Raw genomic sequence first — 20,413 nt, forward strand, 5'->3', positions numbered from 1 at the left:
TATGTTTTTCCCCCACTGTGGCCTACTTTAGAATGTGGGTGTGCATGTGTATATTGGGGTGGGAGGGTTAACTTCCTCCCCCTCCTTGTACATTTGTGCATGTTGGTAGAGAGGCTTTCAGGCAGCAGTGATCCTCTGCTGTGACCACCAGACACAGTCCACTGACCTTGCTATTGAAGAGAGCTGGTGTAAGTTGCGTGGAAAGGTTTGGGTATGTAGTCAGCTGAATGATGGCTGCTCTGTGCTGGTGACACTACGTGCAGCCCAAGTCTTTGGAAGAGAAGGGAAGTAGAAATGGCTGCCACCAGAGCAGAATTCTTCACTCATGCATTAGCTCATTAAGGAAAAGTAACAGGAATGGGGAATGCCTTGTGTTCTTAACTCTTCATATTTTCTCTCTCCCCACTTAACACACATGTGTATGTGTATACACACACATACTCATCAACACAAAAACTACGTTTTGACTCCTTCAGGCTTGTTTTAGGTGATCATCTTTGCATTAATAGCCACCTTCCTAGCTGTGAGCCTGGGTACCAGGGCTTGGCTGAAGAGCACCAAGAGATACTTGTAGTATCTACCATAACTGGAGCTGGAGGGAGGGAACCCTCCAATTCTCCTGTCATCACTGTAGGCTCTCATTGGGAGGTCCTTGACACTACACTGGCAGGAAGCTGCTAATGAGGATCTATGTCCAGGCTAGGAGTGAAGTCCTGCCTTCTTTCCAGTGCCAGGAGTAGACTGGATCTAGTTAAGTGAAAGAAGAACATTGCAGGGTATCATAGAGAGTAGAATCCTATTTTGAGAAACATAAATAGATAATATTTATTGATAGATACATATCATATAGGTATAGCATATAAAATGGAAAAGGGTCAGAAATATATGCCAGACTGTTAACCCTTGAAGGGCTGGGGATCTAGCTCAGTGATACAACACCTGCCTAGCATGCACAAAGATCTGGGTTTGTTCCCTAGCATGGCAAAACAAAACAAAACAAAACAATCTATTAATCTTTGAGGGGTGGGATTGCAGGTAACTTTCCCTCTGCTCTACTGCTATTCTGTTTCTCCTTTTAAGAAAATGTTATGTATTATTTTGTGAGTTAAAAAAGTACCAGATAATTATTTTTACTGATATGCAGTTCTATTTCCTATCATTACAACTGACTACTTGGCTTTGGTAATCCCATCCCATGCTCCCCTTCACTACCCAATGGACTATTTAATTGTAGAATAGCATCAAGAGGGAAATGAGAGGGGAGTGCTAGCTAAAACTAAAACAAATGCCATCACGGAATATATACCACCACAGTTACAATATGGTTAGAACAATAAGATTCTCAAATGGGTCCCTGTCTTTCTTAAGAGGACATATGCTTAAATGGCTTGACATTTTGGACATCAGAGTGTCAGGAATCTGCATTCAAATGTCACTACCCAGGAGGCCTGGATCCTATGAAATAGTGAGTAAAAACCAGGAGCAGGTTTAACTGAACGCTGATTCTGAAAAAAAAAAAATGTATCAATAGCTTTTTTATTTTTAGTAGTCAAGAATCCCCTCTTGCCTCTCAGGGGTATCCCTGACTTCCTAGAAAATTAGCTTTTCTTCTTGCTCCAGATGCTCTGTGAGCTCCTCAGAAGGATATCATCAAGGGAAGTAAATGGCCCCTAAGACCTGATGTGAGCAAATATTCAGCTCATGGTTCCATCTTTTTTTTCTTTTGGTCCCTGCCTTGATTGTTTCACAGTAGGTAAGGACAGTGGTGATGGTGGGAGGGGGAATTGGAATAAGACTTCCAAATTTGAAAGTTAACATTTGCTAAAGGCCAAAGGAATGGAACAAAAGTTGGATGGGTAAGAAAGCTGATAATGGCTAATTTTCTGATTAATTTGCAGCTTATATGTAAATTAAGAGAAGGAAGAAAAATTCTTCTAAGATGTATCTTGGAAGTAGTATAGCAAACTCATTCAAGTCTGCTTCAGACTTCTGTGGATTTAGAACTGAAAAGTCTTCAAGTCCCAGGAACAACCCACCTTAGTCCTAGGCAAACTGGGATAGATAAATGGTCATTCTGCTCTAAGAAGGAAGCTCTATACTGAATTACTGTGAGACAGAAAGTGTTGAAAAAGTTTAGAGCAGTAAGTAATGGCCTATTTATGCTTGAGGAAAGTAAGGTCACCTGTTCACAGAGAACCGTACATCCCCTGGCACCTCCCTTTCAGGCCCTCACATACCTTATTATCAAGACGATGCAAGTAGGAACAGATGTATTCAATGCTTGCTCCAAATGGGTGAACATGAAGGAATGTGGAGATAATCCCTATAGAGACAATACCCCAGAGGTTACACCTGAGCACAGTATTCCTTAAGATTCTATGTGATAGAAAACTCTTATACACAATAACATGTACATATATACAACATCAGTATGCTGAGCTCTAATCCTAAATTTACATATATTTCACTCATTTAATATATATATATATATTTTTTGGTACCAGAGATTGAACCCAGAAGTGTCAAAGCCCTGAGCACATCCCCAGTCCTTTTTATTTTTGAGACAGGGTCTTGCTAAATTGCTTAGGGCTTCACTAAGTTGCTGAGGCTGGCTTTGAACTTGCAATCCTCCTACCTCAGCCTCCTGAGTCATTGGGATTACAGGTGTGTGCCACTGTACCCAGCCTCATTTAATCTTTATAATAACCCCATGAGGTAGGTGATGCCACCCCCATTTCACAGATGAGGACACTGAGGCCAAAGAAAGTTTATGCAACTTGCTCAAGATCACATGGCTGTTAAGTGACAGAGCTGGTATTTGAATTCAGACAGTCATTCTTAATTACTACACACACTGCCTGTTACTATACTGAATCACATGTAGAAAAGCTAGCATATGAAGAATTCACTTCCATCATCTGTGAAGGCTAAGGATTATTTGAATTCTAGAATTTTATAAAGATTTAGATAGATTGTGCTATGTTTTTGCAGTTCCTTTACATGGTCTTTAAAATAGGCTTTGGCCTCTTAGGTGTAGGTAATGTCTTGCTGTTGTGGCAATTATACACATCATGTATTTTGCCTGATTAACCTAGTGCTTCTTACAAAAGAATCTGCTGATTGTATTTGGGTTTTATTTTGCAAGTAGCTCTGTAAATCCAAACATTTCTTTTGTGGATGACTTAAGTGGTCATGAGCATTTTCTGCATAGAGCTCCATATCTCTTCATGCAGCAGAATTCTTTTATTTTTTATTTTTAGACAGGATCGTGCTAAGTTGCTTAGGGCCTTGCTAAGCTGCTGGGGCTGGCTTTGAACTTGTGATCCTCCTGCCTCAGCCTCCTGAGTTGCTGGGATTACAGGCCTGTGCCACTGCACCTGGCCATGCAGCAGAATTCTTATAGCAGTTTAAAGGAATGCAAGTGATTTCTACTCTAACTCTGGAGTGACTGGCAGCTGTCAAGTGCCTTGATTGTTCTGGCTTTCAGATTAGTTATTCTAATCTCTATCTGGCAAAAAGTGGGGGGAAAGTTCAAAAGCATACTATTTCTTCCTTAAATTATTTTGAATTCGCCTCCTTTCATAAAATCTTTGGCACATAAACAAGACCCAAAATTGGGTTTGCTACAAATTGCCAGGAAATAAAAGTGAAATTTGATTTGGTTTATAAACTACAATTTTTATGTTCCTTTAAGAGACTGATAAGGAATACCACCAGTTTAAACTGTAGCTTAAAGTTCAGTCACTTCTTTGTGAAAACTGCCCAGATATTAGATGACAAAGGGGTGGGCTGCAGGACTCTGGGAAAAACTGATGGTGGGGCTCAAAATTTGTTCAAAACAGATGATATTACTAACTAACATTACTTTATTCTTAAATGACTAGGTGAATTGAATTTCCAAACACTGATTTAGCTGAGAAACTTAAATTTTGAAGAAGACAGTCCATGTTCCAGGAAATTCTAGATGTCATGGCCAGGAAAGACTCTCAAATGTCAAGAAATAACTCTATAGGTTTAAAAACACTAAGCAATTTTTGTGAGTACATGTCCCATGAAATAATTTAAAAAATAGATTCCTCTTTCTCTCTGTCAGCCCAAGACTATGTTCTTGAAAAAAAAAAAAAGAACAAGAAACACTTACTTTTAAGAATAGTTTTTCTAAGCTTCCTTCTACCCCAGCACTTCTCTGGGGTCTCCCCGTTTCCATGACAATGTGTTAAAAATTTTGAGTTGGGAAATATTAAAAGTTGTCACTTTTTTTGAAGATTCAACACCAGATCCCCCTATGCATCTTTATTAATATATCAAAGTGCTGAGTCTAATATCCATTACCAAAGGAGGTAGATATATCTTAAAAATATGAAGATGCCAATCAGTGTGGAAGATTTTTCGACACTGGGGTGGGGCTACTGTTTGACCCAGCTTCTTAGAGGACAGCTGAGATTAACTATTCCTTCTTAAATGATTGAATATTTTAGAACCTCAATATGATACCGTTCATATGATATGTCAAGAGCTTTGTAATGTTGTGAACAGCCAATAAAAAAATATGATACTGTTCTCCAAATGAAAAGTCAATGAGCATTTGTGAATATACTGTAAGTGTAAAATGGTTTCCATTTACTGAGGGCTTACTATGGGCCAAGTCCTGTGCTAAGTGACTCAGACTAATTATCATATTTAATAATCACAACTTTCTTCTTCTTCTTCTTCTTTTTTTTTTTTTTTTGGTACCAGGCATAAACCCAGAGGCACTTAACCACTGAGTCACATCCCCAGCCCTTTTTGGAATTTCTGGAGAAACAGAGTGTCTTTTTGTATGCTAATGAATGACAGGTGGCTGGGGTCCTTTCAATAGCTTCAAAGTCAGGTTGGTTGCCAGTAAGACCAAAGTATGATTAGAGGGTTGGAAATTCCAGGACCTCCCTTCCCACCAGGCCCCCCATCATGCCTACACAATAATCTACCATAGACACCTCAATATGGAGTTCAGAAAGCTTCCCAGTTAGTGACCACAAGATGCTGGGAGGGTGGAATGCCTAGAAAGGGTACAGGAGTTCCATATACTCTCTCCTAGTACCTTGCCATATGTATCTCTTAGGTTTGGCTGCTCCTGAGTTGCATCCTTTATGATAAACTGGTAATAGTAAGTAAAGCACTTTCCTAAGTTCAGTGAGTTATCTTCCTGCCCCAGGAAACAGACTTTGTAGCCAGATCAGATAGAAATGTGGATAACAGTGCTATGATTTGGATCTGGAGTGTCCCCCAAAGGCCTCTCTGTTACAAGCTTAGTTCCCAGCCCCTGGCACTACTGGCAGGTGGTAGAAACTTGAAGAGGCGTGGCCTGGTGGGAGGTCTTCCAGATACTGGGGCATGTCCTTGAAGGGAATATTGGTACCCTAGCCCCTTACGTTCTCTCTTTTTCATATCCTGCCCATGAGGTGAAGAGTTTGCCACATACTGCTGCCATGATGTACTGCCTCATATCAGGTTCAAAATCAATGAAGCCAACTAATCATGATATGAAATTTCCAAAACAGTGAACCAAAATAAACACTTCTTCTTTTTAAGTTGGTTGTCTCAGGCATTTGTAACAGTAAAGAAAATCGAACACTTTCAGGGACCCAATATTGGAGACTGGTATCAAGTCAGGGCTGATTTGTGGGACTGAGTCCTTAAATTGGTGGTAACTTTAGCTAGTTGGTGTCATAATTGAATAGAGTTGAACTGAATTGAATTAGAGGACACCCAGTTGGTGCTGGAGGGTTGGATAAGTACTGTTGGATGAGGTACCACATATTTGCTGTCAGGAAGTATAAAAACACCTCAGTTGGAGTCAGAAGTGTCATAAGTAAAAATGTCCCAGTCTGTGCCTGGAAAACTTGAGAGGCAGACACTTGCTCCAGAGACTCATCTGGCAAAGCTGTTTGCCCAGCAGCATCTGCACTAGCCCCCTGAGTGGATATGAGAGGGCTTAGCTATCCTTGCATAGAGATTTAAAAAATCTACAAAGTGCTTCTCCAGCTGACCCCCTCTTAGCATAATGCTCATACTGACACATTTGACATGGCTGTGCTACAAAGAGCTTGAAGAGGGTTGGGAGCCGCTACTATAATTTTTATGTAAATCTGTACTAGTTCTTACTCTACTGTCTCCAGGACTCTGGGTTCTTGCACTGTCATAAATGCTTGCCTTATTAATCATAGGTAAACCCCACCCCAACTCCACTGGATTCTATGGATTGTACGTGTGTGTTAGCTTCCTTACCCACTAGCAGTGCTTCCCGTTCAGATTTGACAGGACTGCTATTCATGGTCTTCTCAAGAGGGTAGTCACTTTCCTGGCTTGATGCACACAGCCTAGAAGCACAGCTTTCCTGTGGGAATATTGTGATTCCCGGATAAGTTTACCGTCTTTGGCAATGCAGTTGGTTTCAATTAATTACTCAACACATAAAAATCTTAAGACAGGTCCATAAAAGCAATATTGGCCAATTTGGATGATAGAATGGGAGGGAAAACAGTATGAATTATAAAAGCATCAGAGATAATGCAAAACATCTTCACATGGCTTCAAACACAGAAAAAATAAATAATTATCTTCAGCTTTTTTCTTGCTTTCAATATTCTTGATTCTACATAAGTAATCTGGTGAATGAGATTCAATATTTATTGTGTATAAACTAGATGCCAGGTACTATTAGATATGTATTATCTCCACTCTACAAATGAAGAAAGTAAGTCTGGAATAAATTAGGCAAACTGGCCAAGATCACATTGCTAGGAAGTGGTAGAGCTAGCATTTCATTCATTCACAGTCATTCATTGTTAAGAGGAGCATTTTTTTAAAAAAGAAAATGGTACATTCCATCCATGAATGGAGATTTTGTAATGTAGACAATTCATACACAGGAAATCAACTGTTGGCTTTTGAGCTAAAAATGAGAGCCTCTATCTATTGACTAGTGATTCCTTCTCTTCTCTGTGATAAAGACATTATCATCTAGAATATTCCTAACTTGACAGTAAGAAATATCAATAACCAAAAATACAGTCAGTGATCTTCTTTGTTGAAAAATTGTTCTGTCTCTGAGTGTAGTAGGTAGGCTATATGAGATACACTTTAGTTGAAATCCATGGCTTCAGACCGTTCATGGATCTTTCTTTCCTTGGGTACTGAGAACAACTTTTCTGTAGTACATATGTGAAGGAAGAGACTTGAGAAGAAGGAATAAAAGAAATTGTTTCAGTATCACTGCTTCAGTCTTTTACTGTTGTAAAATAAAATGCTGGGGAACTGCTCCTTGGGGGGCAAATGATGGCCGACTCAGATGCTTTGTCACTTCCTCCCTTCCACAAGCCCTCAGCAGGAACAGGATTCCTCTGTTTTCTTTAAAGATGTCTTCAAAGCTTCCTGGATGCTGTCTCTGAATGAAATGAATGGTCTATGTTGCAAGACATGTTGTTTTGTGGATTTACAGGCTTCCTGGCCACAGTCAGAGGGGAACTCTTTCTTGATGCCCTATTCAATCTTTGGCCTTTAGAATCCAATCCAGGCGGTAACAATTATGCCAAGTTTGATTTACACCCCTGGTTCACTTTTAAGCCACAGGCTTCATATCTATTTCTAACCCCTTTAAAACATTAAATGATCCAGTAAGCCATTTCTTAAGTGTAAGAATTTAATGAATGGAGGCTGATTTAAGATATTGAGATTTCCTGAGAAGTTTTAGCCATTTTGAATAGAACCATGGCCTTACTGAAGCCCAATTTCAATTTATTATAGCTGGTGTTTAAAATAATTAAAGGTATATTGAAGGAAATGCTTATTACCTTGAATTTTATCATCAGATTCAAAGTGCTAATTCTATAGACATAAGTCTCATTGTTATATCGCAAAACACTGACAATGACTCACACTGTGGCTTACTGTCAAGAAATCCAAACAAAAACAACAAAAAAGATCCCACCTCACCAAAACTTATTGCTTTCCTTTCAACCTGAAATTACTTTTGCAGTCTAATATGATGGTACTTTGCTTCCTAACCTAATTGTGTCAGGTTGAAATATTTGGCCACAAATCAGCTTCTCAGAGAAGATCAGTTTATAATGAACTGTCATGAATTTATTTAAAAGAAGCTTTTGCTTAAAATAACAGGAAAAACATATTCTGACTCACTGTTTTTTGATTATCACTTGGATCTCTTTCCATGTCCTCTTTAGCTGCCACTTCATGGGTATATTCAGTTTCTGAGGGGGAAACACTTATTCTTGGCACAATCCAGCAAGTTTCTTCTATGCCATCTGACCTATTGTGTTTTAAAATGACATTCTTTGCAAAGCAGAAAGCTGCTTATACTCAAAATGTCAATCCTCAGGAGTGATTCTAAGCATAATGTCATTAGTTTAAACTTGGTTCTATCTATCCTAGATACACACTCCAGTTCAAGCAGAAAGCAAAATCAAGCTATGTAGCAGCTCTGGGACAATTTAGAATCTCTGATAGTATGAGGAAAGTCCTGATAAGTAGAACAGCTTTGGCACTTTTCAATTAAATGCTTGATAAATGAATTTCTCTGGGATTGTGCTCATTTCTTTAATTGCACTCACAAAACTGGAAAGTGAGTTGGTTTTATGATGTGGAAGAATTAAAAGCATATTGCAAATGGCCTCCAGAAGAAAACACTTTCAATCATTTGCTTCAACTATACCAAGGTTGCCAGTTCCCGATGGCACTCTGGGGGACATCACTGTGCTGGTAAGCACACCAGGGGCCTGTATGCATTGCATTGCATCTTCCTGAGCTAAGCAGAGAAGATAAATAGCAGGAGCTCTTGAGGAATTATATCATTGTTGGTTTTGGATTCTTGGTCCAGCTCCTAGTCATTCTCTTCATTCTGAGACAATCTATCAGGCAAGTTTGGGTCAATGACCCTTCTTTTTCAGATAATAACTTCAGCTGAATATTCAAGCACAGAGGACATTGGAGAGGTATAACAAGGACACACCTATCAATAGACTTTATATACTTTGAATAGACTGGGCACCCGACTCATGATAGTGATGCGCTAATCCATCCAGATGTCCTCAGTAGTGATTCTTACCACTGCTTGCAGGCTCTCACTTGATAAAGTCTCATTTTGCCTCCCATGATGCTATTATCCAGCTTTAGGAAACTGTGTCTCTTCATTCTTTTCCAAGGTTTCCTTTCTTTTGCTGTTGGCTATTAATTTAACTTGTAGCTGCTCATGATTACATTGGATGGACTCTATACAAAGAAATGTCCATATTCTAGTTGCACATGTGTTTTTTTCCTTTACTAAAATGTCCAATTAAAGGTATTTTGTGTCATATGAACTCTCTCCATATTGCGACTTGTTTTACAGGAAGAAGAAGAGAAGAGATGTGCACACTGCTCTTCTCCAAAAGGGAAGACTGAGGAACTTGAGAGAGGGACTGATTTTTAGTCATTGTAAAATATACCATACAGAACCTTTAGAAATGGCAAGGACTCAGATCTAAGAGCAGAACCTTTGATATAAGAATTATTCTGGAAAGGAAAGGTACTTTTAATCCCCAACCAGCCAAATATTCCATATTGATTTCTATTGCAAACACTTACAGGGCATGTTCATTGTCAAAGGAAAAGGTGGAAAGGGGCAAGGGAAGAGGTTCATTTAGGATTCTTTTACCTTTTCTTTAAGATTTTCCAACATTTTCTCCACCTGTAGCTTGTCATCTTTGATTTTTTCAAGTTCAGCTTCTTTCCTTTTGTATTCCTCTTGGACTTTGAGGAGATGCTACAACAAAGACCAAAGACAATCAAGTCTCTAATTAAAAAGCCACACCTCACTTAAATTCCTGGATGAGCCTAGATATCAGATGGGGCTGGCCTCACATACTTCCAGCAAACAGAACCTTTTTTCCATTCAAACATTTGGAAAATGAAGACATATTTTTACTGTAAGTTATTTTATCTGGCTTATATGAATTTTCATTGAGTTTGGCCCTGAGAAACTAATTGATCTAGTCACTTAACTTCTTTTCCATTCTGGCAAGGGTTAAGGGTATGGTACAGTTAATATTCTCTGGGAAATAGCTTTATTCCTGCATAGATGTGGACTTACTGTTGTAAGTCATACTTGCAAATAGCCATTTGCCTAAACAATTTCAATTTTTATGAAGAAAGCAGTAAAGAATCAAAATTTCGATTCCAACATGGCGGCAGGCGCGGAGAGATCAAGTGTCTGACCTCTTCAGCTGTGTGGGCATAGGGAGTCGTAAACAATCTAAATTCTGTTTGCTCAGGATCCCTAGGCAATGCTGAGCTGACGTGGATCTGGGGCGAACAGTCTGGGCCTCTCAGAACACACACTGAGCCCGGATCGGCTGAATTCAAGCTTCCCGCAGACAAACAGATGTGACTCAGCACTAATCCATCCGGCTGAAACAACTGGTCAGCCCTTCTGATCCTACTGAGGTAAATGCCTACCGAGCCTTCATAGGTAGTGGCCACAGGTTTGAAACGTGGCTTGGGAGAGACAGTAAGGACCCACCCGTTGCATTGGTCACCCGGCAAAGGGAAACGAACTGTCGCCATTTGCAAGAGATACCACCATGGCAGAGAACTGATGTCACCAGACTGCGGCAGAGGAGATAACTTCATTGAAACCTGCGGCTACAGGTGTGTAATTCCCTAGCCTTCCCTCTCCACACATCGGGGAAACCTTAAGGGCCCCTCCCAGCTCCCCCGTAAGGGCCCCTCCCAGCTCTCCCGTGAGCACGATAGCCAGACCGAGGGAATCAGACGTGGTGCGGGACCCGCGGCACGGAACTCCCGGCTACCGCTCCCCCCAGTGCCGACAACTGAGGTCTCTTGCACCAGCTACCGCGGGCGTGGCTACCGAAGGGCAAGTAAAATTCGCTGAGGATTCTCAGCCCCAAGCTCTACAAACTTAGGGTCTGAGGGAATGGCAAACAGGGAGAGTGTGCCCAGTCGTTCATGAAAACAGGGGTCCCGGGAGCAGCAGACCTGGCGTGTAGCCAGTATTGTGGTGAGCGGCACTCGTGAGAGGGGCCTGGCAAGAGGAAAAGTGGGGAAGTGACTAGACACAAGAGGAGGCCCTAGGCACTCAGGATTGGAGACTCGCCCAGTCTGGGAGGAGGAGCTGCTGCACAGTGATTGGTTCCCGCGTATTGACAGGAGAAACTTGGCCTGGTGGGCACAGCGCCACCTACTGGAAGAGAAGTTAATCAAACTCTAAGACTGCATTTATTAGTTTTTTTTCTCTTTTTTTGATTTGGGTTTTTTCTTTCATTTTCATTTTTCTTTCTTGTTGTTTTTTAAATTTTTTTCTATTTTTTAAAATTTTTTTTCTTCTAATTTTAATTTTAATTTTTATTATTATTATTATTTTTTTAAAAAATTTTTTTCTTTTTTTATTTCCTTTTGTTTCTTCTTTTGTCTTTTCATTTCTTTTCAATTTTCTTATTCCCCCTTCCCTGAATTCTACCTGCTTACTCTCATTCTCTTTAGTGACTTCTTCCCTTCCCTTCTAATACCTTTCCTCCCAAGCATCTAATAAATTTATATGAGTAAACAGTAACTCAGCAGTCAAACAGAACAAGAAGTAACATGAGCAGCTTGAAAAAGCAAGGAAGAAAAGGAGGAAAAACAATGCAGGACAGCCTAAATATTCAGGAGGACCCAGAGTCATCAGAAAAATGGTCATATAAAGAACTCAAGGAACACCTTAGACAGATGGAATGGAACCTTAAAGAGGATACGAGACAGCAAATTCAAGCAGCGAAAGAACACATTGAGAATAAATTACATAAACAGATAAAAGAAGAAGTTAAGCATCTTTATCAGGAGATAGAGATTATAAAAAATAATCAAACAATAATTCTAGAAATGAAGGAAATGATAAACCAAATTAAAAACTCAATTGAGAGTATCACTAACAGAGTGGAGCAAGTAGAAGCCAGAACGTCAGATAATGAAGACAAAATATATCATCTTGAAAAGAGTCTAGCCAACTCAGAAAGGCTGGTAAAAAATCACGAGAAAAACATCCAAGAGTTATGGGATAACATAAAAAAACCAAACTTACGAGTCATCGGGATAGAAGAAGGTACAGAGATTCAAACCAAGGGAATGAGTAACCTGCTGAATGAAATAATTACAGAAAACTTTCCAGAAATAAAAAAGGAAACAGATATACAAATTGAAGATGCATACAGGACACCGAGCACACAAAATCACAGTAGACCAACGCCAAGACACATTGTTATGAAGATATCCAATATACAGAACAAAGAGAAAATATTAAAAGCTACAAGAGAAAGGAGACAGATTACATTCAGGGGTAAACCAATAAGGTTGGTTAACAACGGATTTTTCATCACAGACACTGAAAGCAAGAAGGTCATGGAACAATGTATTTCAAACATTGAAAGACAATGGATGCCAACCAAGAATTCTGTATCCAGCAAAATTAAGCTTCACGTATGACAACGAAATAAAAATCTTTCAAGATAAACATAAGTTAAAAGAATTTGCAGCCAGAAAACCAGCATTGCAAAGCATTTTGAGCAAAACACTACATGAGGAAGAAATGAAAAACAATAACCAAAACCATCAGTGGGAAGTGCCTCGGTAAAGACAGAGGGCAAGGGGAAAGATAATCATGGAGAAACAAACTAAATTTTTTTAAAAAAGGATAAATAATCAAACATGGCTGGAAGTACAAACCATATATCAATAGTAACTCTGAATGTTAATGGCTTAAACTCTCCAATAAAGCAACATAGGCTGGTATCATGGATTAAAAAAACAAATCCAACAATATGCTGCCTCCAGGAGACACATCTGATTGGAAAAGACATACACAGGCTGAAGGTGAAAGGATGGGAAAAAATATACCATGCACACGGTCCTCGTAAGCAAGCAGGGGTGGCCATCCTCATATCGAATAAAATCGACTTCAAGACTAAGTTAATCAAAAGGGATAAGGAAGGACATTATATACTGTTAAAAGGAACCATTCACCAACAAGACATAACAATTATCAATATTTATGCACCAAATAATGGTGCTGCGACATTCATAAAACAAATTCTCCTCAAGTTCAAGAATCAAATAGACCACAACACAATAATTATGGGTGACTTCAACACACCTCTCTCACCATTGGACAGATCATCCAAACAAAAGTTGAATAAAGAAACTATAGAACTCAATACCACAATCAATAACCTAGACTTAACTGACATATATAGAATATATCAACCATCATCAAATGGATATACGTTTTTCTCAGCAGCACATGGATCCTTCTCAAAAATAGACCATATATTATGCCATAGGGCAACCCTCAGTAAATATAAAGGGGTAGAGATAATACCATGCATTTTATCTGATCATAATGGAATGAAACTGGAAATCAATGATAAAAGAAGGAAGGAAAAATCCTACATCACATGGAAAATGAACAATATGTTACTGAATGATCAATAGGTTACAGAAGACATAAAGGAGGAAATAAAAAAATTCTTAGAGATAAATGAAAATACAGACACAACATATCGGAATCTATGGGACACAATGAAAGCAGTTTTAAGAGGGAAATTCATCGCCTGGAGGTCATTCCTCAAAAAAAGAAAAAAACAACAAATAAATGAGCTCACACTTCATCTCAAAGCCCTAGAAAAGGAAGAGCAAAACAACAGCAAATGTAGCAGAAGGCAAGAAATAATTAAAATCAGAGCGGAAATCAAGGAAATTGAAACAAAAGAAAGTATTGAAAAAATTAACAAAACTAAAAGTTGGTTCTTCAAAAAAATAAATAAAATCGACAGACCTTTAGCCATGCTAACGAAGTGAAGAGAGAGAACTCAAATTACTAACATACGGGATGAAAAAGGCAATATCACAACAGATGCTACAGAAATACAGAAGACAATTAGAAATTATTTTGAAAACCTATATTCCAATAAAATAGAAGATAGTAAGACATCGATAAATTTCTTATGTCATATGATTTGCCCAGACTGAGTCAGGAGGATACACACAATTTGAACAGACCAATATCAATGGATGAAATTGAAGAAGCAATCAAAAGACTACCAACCAAGAAAAGCCCAGGACCGCATGGGTATACAGCGGAGTTTTACAAAACCTTTAAAGAAGAATTAATACCAATACTTTTCAAGTTATTTCAGGAAATAGAAAAAGAGGGAGCTCTTCCAAATTCATTCTATGAGGCCAACATCACCCTGATTCCGAAACCAGACAAAGACACCTCAAAGAAAGAAAACTACAGACCAATATCTCTAATGAACCTAGATGCAAAAATCCTCAATAAAATTCTGGCGAATCAAATACAAAAACACATCAAAAAAATTGTGCACCATGATCAAGTAGGATTCATCCCTGGGATGCAAGGATGGTTCAATATACGGAAATCAATAAATGTTATTCACCACATCGATAGACTTAAAGATAAGAACCATATGATCATCTTGATAGATGCAGAGAAAGCATTTGACAAAGTACAGCATCCCTTTATGTTCACAACATTAGAAAAACTAGGGATAACAGGAACTTACCTTGACATTGTAAAAGCTATCTATCTAAGCCTCAGGCTAGCATCATTCTGAATGGAGAAAAGGTGAAGGCATTCCCTCTAAAATCTGGAACAAGACAGGGATGCCCTCTCTCACCACTTCTATTTAATTTAGTCCTTGAAATACTAGCCAGAGCAATTAGACAGACAAAAGAAATTAAAGTCATAAAAATAGGAAAAGAAGAACTTAAATTATCACTATTTGCGGATGACATGATTCTATATCTAGAAGACCCAAAAGGGTCTACAAAAAAACTACTAGAACTAATAAATGAATTCAGCAAAGTGGCAGGATATAAAATCAACATGCATAAATCAAAGGCATTTCTGTATATCAGCGACAAAACTTCTGAAACGGAAATGAGGAAAAACACTCCATTCACAATATCCTCAATAAAAATAAAATACTTGGGAATCAACCTAACAAAAGAGGTGAAAGATTTATACAATGAAAACTACAGAACCCTAAAGAGAGAAGTAGAAGAAGATCTTAGAAGATGGAAAAATATACCCTGTTCATGGATAGGCAGAACTAACGTTATCAAAATGGCGATATTACCTAAAGTTCTCTATAGGTTTAATGCAATGCCAATCAAAATCCCAACGGCATTTCTTGTAGAAATAGATAAAGCAATCATGAAATTCAAATGGAAAAATAAAAGACCCAGAATAGCAAAAGCAATACTAAACAGGAAGTGTGAATCAGGTGGTATAGCAATACCAGATTTCAAACTATATTACAGAGCAATAGTGACAAAAACAGCATGGTACTGGTACCAAAACAGGCGGGTGGACCAATGGTATAGAATAGAGGACACAGAGACTAATCCACAAAGTTACAACTATCTTATATTTGATAAAGGGGCTAAAAGCATGCAATGGAGGAAGGATAGCATCTTCAACAAATGGTGTTGGGAAAACTGGAAATCCATATGCAAAAAAAGGAAACTGAATCCCTTTCTCTCGCCATCCACAAAAGTTAACTCAAAATCGATCAAGGAGCTTGATATCAAATCAGAGACTGCGTCTGATAGAAGAAAAAGTTGGCTCCGATCTACATATTGTGGGGTCGGGCTCCAAATTCCTCAATAGGACACCCATAGCAGAAGAGTTAATAACAAGAATCAACAAATGGGACTTACTTAAACTAAAAAGTTTTTTCTCAGCAAGAGAAACAATAAGAGAGGTAAATAGGGAGCCTGCATCCTGGGAACAAATTTTTACTCCTCACACTTCAGATAGAGCCCTAATATCCAGAGTATACAAAGAACTCAAAAAATTAGACAATAAGATAACAAATAACCCAATCAACAAATGGGCCAAGGACCTGAACAGACACTTCTCAGAGGAGGATATACAATCAATCAACAAGTACATGAAAAAATGCTCACCATCTCTAGCAGTCAGAGAAATGCAAATCAAAACCACCCTAAGATACCATCTCACTCCAGTAAGATTGGCAGCCATTATGAAATCAAACAACAACAAGTGCTGGCGGGGATGTGGAGAAAAGGGTACACTTGTACATTGCTGGTGGGACTGCAAATTGGTGTGGCCAATTTGGAAAGCAGTATGGAGATTCCTGGGAAATCTGGGAATGGAACCACCATTTGACCCTGCTATTGCCCTTCTCAGACTATTCCCTGAAGACCTTAAAAGAGCATGCTACAGGGATACTGCCACATCGATGTTCATAGCAGCACAATTCACAATAGCTAGACTGTGGAACCAACCCAGATGCCCTTTAATAGATGAATGGATAAAAAAAATGTGGCATTTATACAACATGGAATATTACGCAGCACTAAAAAATGACAAAATCATGGAATTTGTAGGGAAATGGATGGCACTAGAGCAGATTATGCTTAGTGAAGCTAGCCAATCCCTAAAAAACAAATACCAAATATCTTCTTTGATATAATGAGAGCAACTATGAACAGAGTAGGGAGGAAGAGCAGGAAGAAAAGATTAACTTTAAACAGAGACATGAGATGGGAGAGAAAGGGAGAGAAAAGGGAAATTGCATGGAAATGAAGGGAGACCCTCATTGCTATACAAAATTACATATAAGAGGTTGTGAGGGGAATGGGAAAATAAACAAGGAGAGAAATGAATTACAGTAGATGGGGTAGAGAGAGAAGATATGAAGGAAGGGGAGGGGGGATAGTAGGGGATAGGAAAGGTAGCAGAATACAACAATTAATAATAGGACATTATGTAAAATTGTGGATGTGTAACCAACGTGATTCTGCAATCTGCATTTGGGGTAAAATTGGGAGTTCATAACCCACTTCAATCTAATGTATGAAATATGATATGTCAAGAGCTTTGTAATGTTGTGAACAAACAATAAAAAAAAGAATCAAAATTTCACATATGCTCATTTCTATATTTCTAGGTGAAGAGTTGGATTTATCATTATTAATAATTACAACAAATACTATTTATTGAGGTCCTAATATATGCTAAGCATTGGGCTAAGGGTATCATTTGCATGAACTACTTTAAGCCTCACAATAACCCTATGACACTATTATCTTTGAGGCTTAGAGAAGTTAACTGTTTTCCCTAAGGCCATTCAGATAGGAAGTGGCAGAACTAGATTTAAAACAGGCCACGTCAACCCCAGAGTCCATGTTCTTAACCACCATACTATACTATACATTTTTTGAGACAAGTTGGGAGAAATTTGATAATTGATTAGAAGGCTATTTTCTGTATAAAAAGTAATCAAAGTGAGTGAAATTAATTTTTAGGAGATAGAGCCCTAAAATCTCACTGAAGTATTTGAAAGGATGAAATGAAAAAGTTCATCACTTCCATTTTGCATTTAAGTGGCAAAACTGTTCTTATGTTCAATGGTTTTAAAATCAATATTAGAAGGAATAAACAACAGCAAAATGTTTCCAAAGTCTTACTTTTCAAAGGCTTGCAAAAGACCACTGGGAGGGCTAAAAATGCGGGGTACAATGTACACTGTCCAAGTTCTTTGAAGTCGAATACAGCAAACACATTTTTTTGTTAGAAAGATCTCTGATATAATTTATGTGTTCCAATTAAACTCCATGATGACATTAAAAGGAAGGTAAGCATTACTTCACAGATTTTGTTAATAGGAAAAGTGAAATATTAATGTGATATTACTTGTCATACAAGAAGATAATAATACAGGGCTGCTAGTGCCAGAAGAGACTTCCAGTTCATCAGTTGTAATTTCCAACTGGCAATTAGCTTTGCACTAGGTAATTCTGAGGCACAGAGTTTAAAAAATTATTGCACAATTTAAGTTGTAAGGAAAAGGGTTGGTGGTCTGGCACAACAGAAGGAAAGAGTACCCTTACTCAGAAGTGCTACTTCTTTACAACTGTAAATGCAGATGTTGATATCTTTTAAACTGTAGGCTCACTCTGGTCATAGTTACACCAAACTTCTGTATATTGAGCACTTGCTATATAACGTTGAATGTGAATGCAATTTGAGTTGGATGCAATTATTTATTTTTATACTTGGGATTATGTGCAGGCAAGCTCATTCACATAAAAGACTGAAAACAAAATAAAACCACATAGAATGAATTATTATTATGCACCCAAGGCACTGATACTTACAAACTCATAATGGCTCCACTTTCAACCAAATCAAGTATAGGATTCTTGCCATTTCTTCTAAAAGTATGCATTATATATCATTCCATTAACTAGATACAAATTCATTGGCCCTTTTTCATATCTAAATAATTGAGGTTCTTCATAATGATCCTGAGTTCCTCCTATCTAGATCCTGAAGTATTTCTGAAGCATCAAGAACAGATCAGATTCTGTTCAGTGTAGTTTTTTTTATGTGTTTTAACTTTTTTAATGATTTTTTAAAAAAATAAATGACAGCAGAATGCATTAAAATTCTTATTACACATATAGAGCACAACTTTTCAAATCTCTGGTTGTACATAAAGTATATTCACACCAATTTGTGTCTTCATACATGTAATTTGGATAATAATGTCCATCACATTCCACCATCCTTGCTAACCCCATGTCCCCTCCCTTCCCCTCCCACCCCTCTGCCCTATCTAGAGTTCATCTATTTCTCTCATGCTCCCCCTCCCTAATGTAGTTTTAATGTTAAGCATTTCTCACTGAATGCTCGTTTTAAAACTGGTGATCCATTGCTATCTCTGTATTAACCAGAATATCTCATTAACACACAGCACATGTACTTCCTTCCTCAGCCATGCCAGAAACTACAACATCAACAAGAGGAAGAGGTTTCATATCCTATTTACTTGCAGGAAACCTTTTACAAACGAGGAATTAATGCTATTGTTCCCAAAAGCACAGAAAACAAATATGCCTGTACCTGTTGCATTCCTTGTAGGGCTTGTTGCAGGAGTTTCAGTTGTTGCTCCTTGTTTGGATCATCTTCTCTGTGGGCTTTGCCTTGTTCTTGCTTGAGCAGTTCTACCTCATTCCGATAGGCATCAAGCTGCCAACGGAGGCTGTCATTTTCTTCCTTCAGGGCCTCTGCCTGTGATACTAAGGCTAAATGATTAATGGAAAATGTTAAAACATATCCAGATTACCTTCTGTGTTTAGTTGAATACATGAAAGGTTGATATTTTAAATGAATATGTATAAGTTATCTCATAGAAGAAAAAGGTGCCAAAATGTATACTGGAGAAAAGATAGTTTTTTTAACAAATGGTGCTGAGAAAACTGTAAATCCATATGTAGAAGAATGAAATTTAACTCTTATCTCTCACCCTACACAAAATTCAACTCAATGTGGATCAAAGACCTGGAAATTAGACCAGAGACCCTGCAACTGCTAGAAGAAAATGCAGGCAGGCCTAATACTCAAACATGTTGACTCAAGGACTGACTTCCTTAACAAGACTCTTAAGTACAAGTAAAATTAAAATTAAAAATCAATAAATGGGATGGAATCAAATTAAAAAGTTTCTCCACAGCAAAGAGAACAATCAAGAGTGTGAAGAGAGAGTCTAAAGAATGGGAGACAGCCTTTGCCATTTGCTTCCCAGGTTGGGCATTAATATACAGGATATCCAAAGAACACAAAAAACTTAACACTCAAAAAACCAAATAATCCAATCAGTAAATGGGCAAAGAGACTGAAAATAACACTTCACAGAAGAAATACGAATGGTCAACAAATAAATGAAAAAAATGTTCAACATCCCAAACAATTGGAGAAATGGAAATGAAAACTACACTGAGATTTCATTTTACTCCAGTTAGAATCACAATTATCAAGAATACAAGTACATCTATAAGAAATTAATTTAAAATACTATGGGTAAATGGTAAATGAAAGAAAGATCTATAGAGGGAAGGGAACAGGGGGTGAGGAGAGGGAAGGGGAAAGAGAGGTATTCAAATCTGAATTAGAACAAGATATATTCCATGCTTGTATAATTATGTTAAAATGGGATCCACTGAAATGTATAACTAAAAAGAATGAATACAAATAATACAAGCAACAATAATGTTGGTGAGGATGTGGAAGAAAGGACACATTCATACAATGTTGGGTGAAACTGCAAATTGGTCCAACCACTCTGGAAAGCAGGATGGAGATTCCTCAAAAAACTAGGAATGGAACAACCATTTGACCCAGCTATCCTGCTTCTCACTATATAGTCAAAGGATTTAAAATCAACATATGACAGTGACACAGCCACATCAATTTTTATAGCAGCATATTAACATTACCCAAGCTATGGAATCAACCTAGGTGACCTTCAACAGAATGGATAAAGGAAATGTGGTA

General features: G+C 38.1%; 1 protein-coding gene across 9 annotated transcripts in view; it reads right to left on the reverse strand.

The window, feature by feature from the left end:
* The window catches only part of ENOX2 (ecto-NOX disulfide-thiol exchanger 2), a 371,622-nt gene that overhangs the window by 53,154 nt on the left and 298,055 nt on the right, over positions 1–20,413 (reverse strand). For all 9 annotated transcript variants that reach the window (XM_081276994.1, XM_081277001.1, XM_081276999.1 and 6 more), the window contains 4 exons: positions 18,983–19,164; positions 9,692–9,799; positions 6,268–6,376; positions 2,238–2,323 (listed from right to left, as the gene is read on the reverse strand). In XM_081276994.1, the coding sequence (XP_081133120.1) occupies positions 2,238–2,323; positions 6,268–6,376; positions 9,692–9,799; positions 18,983–19,164 (485 nt within the window). The remainder of the gene's footprint in view (positions 1–2,237; positions 2,324–6,267; positions 6,377–9,691; positions 9,800–18,982; positions 19,165–20,413) is intronic.

The sequence above is a fragment of the Spermophilus citellus genome (genome assembly GCF_964194105.1).
Source record: "Spermophilus citellus genome assembly, chromosome: X".
In the NCBI taxonomy this organism is placed as follows: domain Eukaryota; kingdom Metazoa; phylum Chordata; class Mammalia; order Rodentia; family Sciuridae; genus Spermophilus; species Spermophilus citellus.